Source organism: Pocillopora verrucosa, chromosome 3 (genome assembly GCF_036669915.1).
Source record: "Pocillopora verrucosa isolate sample1 chromosome 3, ASM3666991v2, whole genome shotgun sequence".
Classification (NCBI taxonomy): domain Eukaryota; kingdom Metazoa; phylum Cnidaria; class Anthozoa; order Scleractinia; family Pocilloporidae; genus Pocillopora; species Pocillopora verrucosa.
Window position 1 is genome coordinate 2643769 of NC_089314.1, and position 12179 is coordinate 2655947.

Sequence of the window (12179 nt, forward strand, 5' to 3'; positions counted from 1 at the left end):
TGAGATGATTTCATGGTCGCTGCTCAAATGAGAACTTTCGAAAAGGTTCATAGGAATTAACACCCAAGGCTAAAAATAATCAAACTTGGAAAAAAAAAACTTTCGATTATAGGTTTAGATCTTGGAAGCTAAACAAAATCATCGTCAACTCCAAATTACTGAGTTGATTTCGGTCAAGTTGTAACTTTCGTTCTCTTGAAACCAATACTTTTAGGCGAAAAGTTTGGGATACTCATCATTTCTTAATCGCAAGAATTTCATGTTAGGAAATAAAAAACAAAAAGTACCTCCGGTTTTTATGCTGATAATTTGAGAAACTTTTTCAGGCAAAATCTTTCCCTCTTATTCCTGGACAAAATGTGAAACGTATGGTGAGTTTTACCAGAATGAGTTGAACTGCACGTTTATAAATTTACCAAGCACCTTACGTTACTGACAAATCTTTCACCGGTGGGAAATTGGAGGCGAAAAAGATCTTCCCTCGAATGGGTTGGTTGAGACGCCCGTTATAGATAAATTAAATTATCAATTTTCTCAGTCATCTTTGCGGAAGCGTGCCTGATTAGTCATACAATGGATAGGCCTGGAAAATATTTAAAATAATCACAGGTGGAGGTGACACGGATGCAATCTGGCCGCTATCCAAGAGAAACAAACATCCGCTGGTAGTTGCGTGATTGAAAATTATTACAACCAGCCTTCTTTGTCAGCTGTCACTTTTTAAGATAATGATAATGAATCATTCAGCACTCCCTCTAAATTTGTCGACTGGCTTTGGAACGCTTTTGCGGACACTGGGTGTTACCATTAAAAAAAATATTAAGACACCTCAAAGTATACAGTGTAAAATAAGGTGAGATAAGGTGAAGATTTATTATTACGTCTCTACATATTTTTGGCCACATTTAAAGAGGGTTTGTTTGAAATTGTTTTTCATATCTGTCGTACCGCAGGTTCTTTTTGTAGAACCCTTAATTTTCAAATATTGAGATGGTATTAGGATGCGTATACTACAAGACTGACTGACTCATTAATTTAACGAAATTTATTTCAGATTTTTTACCTCGAATACCTTCGGTTATATAAGTGTCTAACCTTTAAATAGCAAGAATTAGTTCAAAATTAGATGGTCATATTCGACATTGTATTTTATGATATTAAAGTAGTATGAAAAATAATGCAATCGATTATCGCCGAATATCGTGGTTCATTCCTCCGAGATATCGTCGATTAATGGAGATATATCTTTGCATTTTGTCGCCAAGAGAGAACGATGAATCGACGAGACGGCAACACTTCAGCAGGCGAGTAAATTTTCCTGGGAAAACAGTAAGTGATTCATATCATACATACGACCGACCTGAAGCTATATACTCGATTGCAAATGTGCATTTAAGGTCCGTAACAATAAAAAAATAGAACTTTTCTAGTTTATCTCGCCTTCGTCAAACAAACGCACTCCGCCCAAAGTAGGTTACAGTGATTTCATCAGTTCGTCACAATAGCTTAGATAACACAGTATATACGGTGCAATCTAAAGAGCACAAGCGTTACGAATAATGAAACCAATTCCAGCGAACTGATTATTAAATTCGTAATTACCTCCTTAAATCTGCTTATTTTCATCAAAACCCTCTAGCTGTTTCCGAGTTTCATCAAGTCTCTGTGCGATGAAATTAAGGGCCATAATGATTTTTGTTCGAGTCTTTAAACAACTCTTCTGTCGTATTTGCAATAAGTCTAGTGGATCACGTACCGGTTTGAAATAAAATGTGCAAAACGATGAAAAAAGAATAGATAATGAAAAGAAAAAAAATCCGTCGCCGCTTCGCGAAAACCTGAGAGCGGTGAAGGAGCTTGCTATGGACTTAGGTAGTGAAAAAAAGGATTGTTATTTTCCCTGCTCGCGGCCGCACTTGACAAGTAAGGCGAGTTATTTCTAATAAATCAATCGCTTTTGTCGGCTTTTCATCGAACAGAAGCTGCGTTAACGGTAACCAAGAAGTTAACGTAGAACATGAGTGCAGAGAAAGGAATCAAAAAGAAAGTAAGAAGCGAGAAAATAATATCGTGGCCCTCGAATTCTGCATTTTTTTGGTTTCCCATGATGTCAATTTCACCCACTTCATAACCTAGTTCAGTGCCGCCGTTCGAAAGAAATTCCCTTTATTTCATCTTAACCGACCTTTTACCGAGTTAGATTTTTTGAAATTTTTAACCAGGTTTCTATGAAAATGACCCAATGAAATTTCTTATTGCGGCCGCAGCCACCAGTTTAGCTATTGTATTACTTGTCCATCGATTTACTCAATCTATTTATTTATTCATACGTTCTTAAATTTTAAATTATTAATTAAACTTTTAGGGAGAAAAGATGTCAAACCTAGAGTTACCAAGCCGAAGCTTACCTGTTGTCATAACTGAGGCAAGTGTTTGTATTGCATTGAGTATCACAAGCATCATTGGAAACAGTCTTGTTTGTATAGCAACATATAGAAATCCAAACTTGCGATCAACCTTCAACCTGTACATCATTGCCATAGCAGTTAGCGATTTGCTGTGTGCAACAGTAGATATGCCGCTAGCTTCTACAACACTGATCATTGGAAAATGGGTCTTCGGCGACGCTGTATGCCAGATTCAAGGTTTTGTTGATGTGTTCACCTTTAACGTTACCCCAGCAACCCTTGGCTTGACGGCGTTTAACCGTTACATGAAAATTGTGAAGACAAGCCATTACAATAAGATGTTTTCGACTCGCAAATCTAAGATGTGGTTGATTTGCTTGTGGCTTACCTTTGCACTTTATCTGATCATTGCACGATTCACGAATTGGTTACAGATTGAATTTGTCCAAAGCTACGCAGTGTGCGCTTTTGATTTCCCAACTAGTGAAAGTCTAATCGTTCATTACTGTATCACTGTGGGACTGCTTTTTATTTTACCGTTGTTTATCGGTATTTTCAGTTATTATAAGATATATCTTAAAACCCACGAGCATCAACAGAATGTGGTATCATCGCTACAGAACAGAAGTGAAAATGGTGTAGCGAGAAGCTCAGTGAAAGAAACAAACATTAGTCGAGTGTTATTGTTCGTGGCCGCGGGATTTTTGTGTTGCTGGATACCAATGTGGGCACTTGTTCTCTGGTTTCGTTTTTCTCCCGAAACTAGCCCAAGAATTGCAGCCATGCTATCAATGTTTTGCTTTTATTTGAGTGCTTCAGTAAATCCTTTTATTTACGCTTTCACAAATGGTGAGTTCCGAAGGGAATTTCGCAAACTGCTGTCTTGCTACTGTCGAAAGGCAAGAATTGCTGACAACGAAGTCAATGAAGGTGAAGAATAAGAAGCGAACTGTTAAGTCTTCTAGATTTTTCCAGACTAAGATCCTTTATAAAGGTCAAGAGGAATTTATTCTAATTGCTGCTTTTTTTTTATCCTTTTTATTGTTTGTCGTTTCAATAATTTTTGATAAATATTCTAGATTTATTCATTTGATATATTTTTTAATGGCCAGTACGGCATTCCAATCTTAGCAGTATATAGGAAGTTTTTCACCAAGAATCAAGTGAGACGGCCCAGTTTATCACCAAAAAAGAAGACCTGGAATTAACAGAATGGTCACTAGTTTATCAAACCTTTTTGAAGAGGTGGTGGGACTTTCAACTAACTTACTAGACTGGAATTACAAGTTTTATGTCGATTGTGTCAAATAAAAGTGGTTCGACGACCTACTTAGAAAAGGCGTACTAACTATTGGAAGGTAATTAGAACAATGATATTGAGCTGGTGAGTATTTGTATACTGGTCTTGATCAACTGCCAAAAAGAGTGATAACCCTGATAAAATTAATTATAATTTTTTGTTTTTGAAGTTTTAAAGTGGCCAAAGTGACGACATTTTTAATTGTACAAGCCAAAATCAGCCATGTTTTAACTTACGCTGAGATGACTGAAGCAATCGTGGCATCTTTTCACGCGCAGGATACAATGAGTGGAAACAATCCTGGAGTGAACAAAATCGTCACTACTAGAACTGTTTTTAGCGATGGAGAGACTTTCAAGTAACTTATCAGACATGAATAACAAGATTTCTGTTTACTTTGAGGAGTAAAATTTTGTCGAAGACCTACTAGGGGGATGCGTGACAACTGTTGAAAAAGAAAATTAGAACAAGGCTATTGAGCTGGTGAGTATCGTGCCTGGTCTTGTTCCATTGTCGATAAAGGAGACCCCTCTGAAAGGAAAAACTATAATTGTTTTCAGTGAAGTTTTAAAAGTGGGCAATGAGACAAAGTTTTTAATTATATAAGTCAAAATTATTATGCTGAGACGAATGACACATTCGTGACACTCTGATCAAATTGGCTGATAATTAAGGGAGTTAGTGAAGAGCTTTGTGATTGATTTATCGGGTACTTTAAGTATTATAAGACTTGCAGATCCTAAAACAGACCACCCCGCTAACTTAAGAATACAACTCCATAAGGTAGGTGATGTTTTTTGTTCTAAATAGCGTTACTTGTTGCATTATTAATAGTTCGGTGGCTGTGCTTGCCTTTTTTCACTCCATCTTTGGCGAGTCAAAATGAGACTCCCTTTCCGCTTCTCAGAAAGTAAGGTGTAGCTCTGTATTGTGCAAATCGGCCGAAAAAGTTACAACGCAGATAGATAAAAGAAATTTTAATGGTGTAATAAATATTGCGTGCAGTTTAGCTTACAGCGTACGAATAACGTGTACAGTTGAGCTGTTACATGCATGAAAAATTGATCGTCGAATCATGAAAACCTTTGCTTGGGTTAAACAAAGGACGACTTCGCATGAGGCAACAGCTTACAAGAAGCTTTCAGAATGCCTTTATCAATTAGATACCTAGGCTCATTAATTGCATGTACATCACCACAGGGAGCAATCGATAAATTAATATTTTGCATGAATGAATGAAATATATCATGTAAGTCCCTGGCCTAACGTCGGGTACCCGTTTAGCCCTTTAACTCCCAATATCTGATTGTCAATTATCCCCTCTAGCTTCTATACCATACTGCTGCTTGCGGACGACTCTGGTTAACTCGTGCAATGGATTTGCAAAAGGCCAAAAAGACTTTAGACCCAAGAATGAATTGATTAATGTTACTTGTGGACGTTTCTTATTCAGCGGACGGCTCACAACAACACGTGTGTAAGATTTGGAGGGAGACTTAAGAGACTTTGGATTCGAAGCTAGTCTGGCGGATGAGAAGACCACGAAACCCATTTACTTTTATGTTTAGTAACAGTGACACTGACAGTGGGAAAAATCAGTCTACACAGCTGATTGAGCACAACTTCGGTGCTTTTATTAATTTATTGTTGTATGTATTGGTTGTGGGCTACGCCAATTAACAGACTGTTCATTCTTTTATTGAAGGATTGTTCAAAAACGGTTAATTTACTATGCCTATCTTTTTCCTTTCCCATTCCTTTTCTCTTCTTTTTCCTTTTTTTTAATTTCAATCTACATTCTTCTTCAAATGATATGCTTTCTTATCGTTTCATAAGCCAATCACCGAAGCACAGCGTTTGCCTTTCCTTTACCTGCTTCTGAAGTAAAAGCTATACCTGGTTGTAAAAGCAAAATGGTACTGACTGCATGGTAACAAACATATTTCAAATATACCAAGAAGTGTCGATTTCCTCCGATAGCAGAATAAAATGCGCATCGATGGCAATGTAGGTTTTACTTTAAATTAAAATCGATCAAGAAAAGTCGAAGTGTAGGGGCGAGACCTTGAACAAACGTGATCAAAATATAAGTTTGCCCCTTTATTAGTTAACTTAAGTGCATAAGTCTGCAGGTATAAGAAAGAATCTGTTTTGTTTTTGTTTTTGTTTTTTTATGTTTGTTTTCTTTTTTAATTGGATTGAAAGACATTACAGAATTTTCACGAGAATCATTCTAATTCCACTTTATAAACCTGATGAATAACTCTAAAAGATTCTAAAATCAGCTGCACTGTGATGGAAAAGAGGACATACACAGAATCTTCATATACACGAAATTTAATTAACTGAAAAGATGAAGCATTCTTGATTACAGTCACTGTGCGGCTTTCTTCCTCGTGTAAAAAAGACTCAGAATAATTTATATATTATATAAATACCCTTTTTATTCATTGCAAGCAGTGCCTTAAAGTAAAAGAATTGCAAACTTTCGTTTCTTTAACAGAAATTTGAGAAATTTGGTAAAGATCTTTCACCTTTGCCGTGTATGGGACAAAATTTAAAACCTATGGCGCGACGGATAAACTCAGCTGTACGACATTAGTTTCTTAATTAGAACATCGTATTGAGATTATAATTTTTCTTCAGATCATTCGACAATAGCAAAATGGAAGCAGAAAAGCTTCTGCATTCCACTTATGGGATGGATGAAACTCCACATATCAATTCACTTATCAATTGCTCATGTTGAGTCACTTTCGCGAGAATTAAAACAAAGGCCTGGAAAATGCTAAAGAAACGTTGGTGGATTTTAGAGTGTATGAAGCCGCCGAAAAAAAACCCGGCCATCAGTAGCTGCGTAGTTTAGACTTCTAGCAACCAGTTTTCTTTGTTAGCTGTTCCTTTGTAAGAAACAAAATAAAAAAGGCCTTGATTTTTTACGTGTTAACACAGACAAATGTACAACACCCATTTTAAAATTTCTTATCGACTGACTTTGAAAAGTTTTGCGCAATTCGGAGTGTTACTACTGGGAATTATTTAAACCCCTTTAAGAAAACTGGTTAGGTGAGATAACACATTTTTTTCGTTCAAGATATTGCTTTTAACTATTGTTTATTTTTAAGTATTTTGGAAACTGATTAGGAAGACCTTTATTTATCCGTTGATTCACACTAAATCCAGGCTGAAATGACAGCAAGAATTAAGAGTTTTAGATATGCAACTTCATATACTTCAACGCTTGTTTCTCTGATACCATGACCGAAACCAACGAATAGCAAGCGTTTTGTAAAAATGCATTGAATAACAGATGCAAATCAACGTCTTCTGTTACAGGAAAAATATCAGGCAAGTAAGAATTTCGAAACTTGTTTGTATGATAATATGACTGAAGGCAATTAATTCGAAAGCGAAAAAATTGGCGCCAGCAGCTGCTATCTTCAATCAAAGCAAAAAGTGAAGTGAAGTCAATGGAACTGAGTTTTCAACGGTATTATTCTGATGAAGATCATAATGTATCCAAACTGAAGAAATTCAGTGTAGACGGACCATGGTCACAAGAATGAAGAGGTTCAGACAGAGAGCGCAATGTTTCGACATTTGCTTGCATCACAACATGACTGAAGACAAAAAGCCGTAACGGTTTTGTTTATAAAACCTTTTAATGTGTATTTTTTTTTTGTTCCTTTATTGAAGTGTTTTTAAATACATAATTTTTCGCCTGTAGATACCGACAAAAATATTTAGAGAAGGGAAGAATAGCAAACTCTATTTGGAAAGCAAGCTCTGACAAGCCAAAATTTTCTGTTTATTTCAATTTTATAGACAACGTTGGCAAATTGGCAGAAGTTATATCAAATTACCCCAACTTTAAGGAATTGTTTCCTTAACGTTCAAACAACCGTTGGACTTAATAAGATTAAAATTCATCGCATTCTGTATGTGTGAGAGAGATTCGTTGGAAGTGCATTATTCGAGCTAATCAGTTAGTCTTATGCCCTAGTAATTTGTTGTGGGGGCTCTAATTTCCCTAAGGATTACCAAATTACTACTTCTTTGGGAGCCCGAACTACTACTAAGTTTGAAAGAAATCGGTGAGATGGCATGTGTCACGCCTGCCCGGTCCTCACGTGGACATACTCTTAACCAGTCATGCTCTTTTACTTACCCAAGTAAAGAGAGTCAAATCGTTCATTACTGTATCCCTGTCGGATTGCTTTTTGTTTTACCCTTAAGTATCGGTGTTTTCAGTCATTACAAGATATTTCTCAAAACTAAAGAGCATCAATATGATGTAGTCTAGTCGCCACAGAACAGGACTGAAAATGGTTCAGTAACCAACTCAGTGAAAGAAATAAACATTAATTAGGTTCTGTTGTACGTGGCCGCAGGCTTTTTGTGTTGCTGGATACCAATGTGGGCACTTACACTCTGGTTTCGATTTTCCTTTGAAACCTGCCCAAGAATTGCAGCTTTGCTTGCAACTTTTCTCTATTATTTTAGTGCTTCTGTAAATTCCTTTATTTACAATTTCACAAATGGCACATTCCGAAAGCACTTCCAGAATCTGCTTTGTGGTCACCGTGAAAAGGCAAAAGATCTGCAAAATATAGCTTCCGTAATTAATGAAAAGGAAATTGCAAAACAGGAGGGCGAAGCGAACGTACAAGTCTTGTAGATTTTCAAAGTTTCTGATATAACATCCTATCCGCTAAAAGTAGAAGGGAACGTAACTTGTGTAATGTTTCGCAGAAATGTGCATGATATTTCCCGCTATAATTGTCAAATTAGTGCAAACATATCAGAATACAGCAAGTTGCCAGAGTATATTCCTTAGTCGTATTCCAGATCTCTCTAAAGATAACTTTTTAATCATATATACACTGTATCAGAACCGAAACTGCCAACACCCTTCCTTCTCATCGGAAAAGAAACAGAACCAGGTAATTTCTACGTATAGGAAAATAGATGAATGCACCCCTTCGATTAAGACCCCATTCGCACCGGAAAAAAGTGTTTAGTAAACGAGATTTAGCGTGATGAAATTCAGAAACGGAGAACTGAAAAACTGAACTCTCAATAATATTTAAGTTATCGCTGTCTTGTAATTCATTGTGCTAAACTTGAAGTCGACGGATGTAAATAAACTCATACTCATTAGAATGAATAAACGGCTCCTCAAAATCATGATCACTAATCTATTCAAGATTTTCTAATAGCAGTTAAAATTTCAAGTGTTCAGTATTAGAACCTCAAGCATCTTTTTTAATCGTTGAGTGGCAACGGCTTTAAACTCTGGCCCCTATCCATCGGATAGTGAGGCTCTCTGAGTAAGTAAATATACTAAAAGGGAATTTCCACACGAAATAAGTAATTTGACATAAATAAAAGATTAAGTCGCACTTTACCAGCCTCAAAATGTGTTAGTAGTATTCAGGCGTCCATTTTTAAGATAGCAACGCGTAGGAAACCTTTGTGAGTCCCTCAAGGATCGTCGGCTATCAGAAAATTTAAAGTCAATTCAGTCATGATTCAGAAAAAGAAAATTTATACTTTCACGCACTCAGGAAAATGTTGATATTATGAAGAGCCGCCTTACCCGTGACATTTTTATAACAAAGGACGCTATTTGTGACGACATGTTGCCGCTTCTAATTATTTTGTCTAAGTGTGAGCTTGGGTCTTGAAATAAATTTATCTCATGAAATTTTCTTTACCACGGGACATTTTTATGACGAAGGACGCTATTTAAGACGAAATGTTGCTGCTTCTATTGAGTGAGATTGTGTCTTGAACTAATTTTATCTCATGAAAAAAAAATTATGTACATCAGAAATTTATCCGTGACTCTTAATGCCACAATTCTAAAACCGCTTTTGTCTCCCCAAACCTAGATAAAATTCGTTTAGTAAGGAAGATTGATTACAAAGATCTTTAAGCTGTCCTCTACATTGTCAGGCTTCATAGGTGCGGTGTCCAAGCAAGCAAATTTAATATTCACAAAATTACGAGACAACCAACGACGAATAACCCACAAACACAAGGTTTGTATTCGGCGCACGCCTAACCTTAATTATCGTCTCGACATTAGCATTCGCAGTTTGACAAGCACATGACATTTTAATAAGTATGCCACTCCTTGACAGCTATGCTACAATAGGGATAAAGAAAACTTGTTTCACTTCACGTGTTCGTGAAAGACAAGCGGACAAAAACATAAACTGACCTACAGGAGGGTCTGGATGGGGTTTTGTGTCAAGTGTTATTTGGCCGTTTTTTTTAATGTTTAGTGTTAAAATGGGTAAAATTTTAATGTTAAGCGTTTAAAAAAAGTTTAGTGTTAAGTGTTAAAAGGTATTAGAACAGCGATTTCACTCAATAAAGGTCAATAAAAGTTTTACAGAGAAAGCAATAATATTAGAAAAAAGGACTAAGATTTGTTCAAACTTAGCTCTTATGATAAAGGCGTGCAAACTAGAAACAAAAGGAGAAGAGTCTGCGCAGAACTAACAGAACCGAACTGGTCAGCATGCATACTTTGTACTCATGCGCATAAGTTCTGTAGACATTCTGTGGTCAGCGGTTTTTCAGCAGACTTCTGCATGCAAAATGGCCGCCTCGTCCGCATCGGCGGGAATTGCGGAAGTATTGATCAGCTTTTATAGATGTGGCGAGGAAGATGCTTTTGAGAGACATCGCAGTAGAATTCCAATCGGTATAGACCAAAGAAATCTAACGGACGCCAGGAAGCATATGATCAACTTTCTTGGTATTTCGCAAATGGCTACGTCGCTGGGTATGGGAAATTTCGAGCTGAAACTGTACCGGCTGGCCAGGAGTACTCACGGGAAAACGAAGAATTTACGTATCCTTACGCAACAACAGTGGGAGATGGAAGTGCCACTCCTTGTTTCTGACGAAACCCAAAGTGAACTCAATAGTAAGTAGACAACTGATCTGTCGAATTCATAAAGTGCAGGTAAAAGTTTTGAACTAATGATAAATATAACCACAACATATGTATTAGAAAATTGGGGGTTACAAATTATCCTTATTCGATCTTAGAAAAGGATAATTACTTTGAAGGTTATAAGTATGAAATACTAAAGTAAAATTTCCTCTTTTTCATCTTTTTTAAGTACATGTGGTACAGAAAATAATTAATTGGTCAGACAAGAAAATGGTGCTTGTACCGGGTGTGAAGCAAACTCCTAAAGAACCTCTTGGTACTTCAACAAGTTCTTCAGAAGATAAAGATCCAGAAATTGCCATCATAGACAATGAGCCTGGAGCATCAGATTCTGCGAGAAATAGAAGTAGGAAAAGAAGACAAGAATGTCTGGAAGATAAAGAACTAGTTCAAAATATTTTGCGAGACAATAAAGTTGTTGAGAAATGTGCGTCAGAGGCATGAATTAGATGAGCTTCAAGCAGGTAAATTTTAATGAAATAGGTGGTTTTTGAATTTCTTCTTTTACTTGTACTTTTACCTTTACTTATGTGTTTACTTTTATCTCGCTTAGACTTAGGGAAGCTTGCTGGAAGCTCAGCTCTTAATGAAGTGAAATTTACTTGTGGAGTCTGCAAGAAACCGTATTTTATCAGTACTAAGTCCAGCAGAACCACCCAAGGGAAGGTCAATTACTTCAAAATCAGTAAGTTTAAACAAATATTTTTAATTTACCAATATCATTACTGCAGATCACATGTTTCAGTACTCAGAATAAGAAAAAATAATAATTCCGAGTGTATTTAGGTGATAGTAACTCTGGTCTTTTGTATTCAGCTGATCTTCTAAAAGACTAATGAATGTTTATAATTAAGTTGAACTTCCCTTATCACTTTTTCAATAATCCCCATGGTGGAGAAATGTAAACCTAGGAATACACTGTTCACCTTTGCTAAAAATTTGTCCTTTGTAGCACATTTCAATAAGTGCCAAAGAAATTACGAGAAAGCACAGCGTTTAGTGAAAAACAACCACACCCTGGACAGCCTTTGTAAAAAAGGAAATTGTGAACGACTTTCTTCAGCATCAAGCAGCAATTCCATGTCACAAGATGAGCAGGAGGACTTTACTGGTGCTGATGCCATAGAAACAGGCTCTGACAAGTAAAAACCTTACTGAAGAATATATTGTTGTATAAAAGAACTTTTTTTTGGATGAAAATCTAGATTATTATAGAACTCATGCATAGACATGTCATTACCATGTACCAATAAATAATATTTGTTGTACACACAAAGATTGTTTAGCTTTTTCCTTAGATCTCAAAACCAATGTCTTTGACCAGCATTTGTAGTACTGCTGATAGAGTCTTAATGCATAGTTTTTGTTGATATTTTGAACTTAATGAAATAAAGCAGTTTATGTTTTTCAAATTGATGTTTGCACGTGTGTTTCATGTGTAAGAAGAAAATCATATTTTGCCAAAATATAATTGCATGGCAGTTAGCAAATAGTGGAACTA

At 36.3% G+C, this 12179-nt stretch overlaps 1 protein-coding gene across 4 annotated transcripts; it reads left to right on the top strand.

Annotated features, from left to right (window-relative positions):
* The first annotated feature begins 778 nt into the window (after positions 1-778).
* On the top strand, positions 779-5916 carry LOC131780701 (melatonin receptor type 1A-like). 4 transcript variants are annotated; one of them, XM_066164629.1, is made up of 3 exons: positions 797-853; positions 1266-1329; positions 2366-5916. In XM_066164629.1, the coding sequence occupies exon 3, from the start codon at positions 2375-2377 to the stop codon at positions 3347-3349; it is 975 nt and encodes a 324-aa protein (XP_066020726.1). In that variant the 5' UTR covers positions 797-853; positions 1266-1329; positions 2366-2374; the 3' UTR covers positions 3350-5916. The 4 variants fall into 4 exon arrangements, 3 of the variants coding, with proteins under 3 accessions (XP_066020725.1, XP_066020726.1, XP_066020724.1); XR_010717105.1 differs by lacking the exon at positions 797-853 and having other exon boundaries at positions 1103-1329; positions 2366-4191; positions 5162-5916; XM_066164628.1 differs by lacking the exon at positions 1266-1329 and having other exon boundaries at positions 779-853.
* The last annotated feature ends 6263 nt before the right edge of the window (positions 5917-12179 follow it).

Excerpts from the sequence above, each read along its gene's own strand:
- LOC131780701 (XM_066164627.1), top strand. The coding sequence starts at position 1,168 with ATGAAAAATAATGCAATCGATTATCGCCGAATATCGTGGTTCATTCCT. Across the intron at positions 1,330-2,365 it reads TAAATTTTCCTGGGAAAACA|GGAGAAAAGATGTCAAACCT; the intron begins GTAAGTGATTCA and ends TTAAACTTTTAG.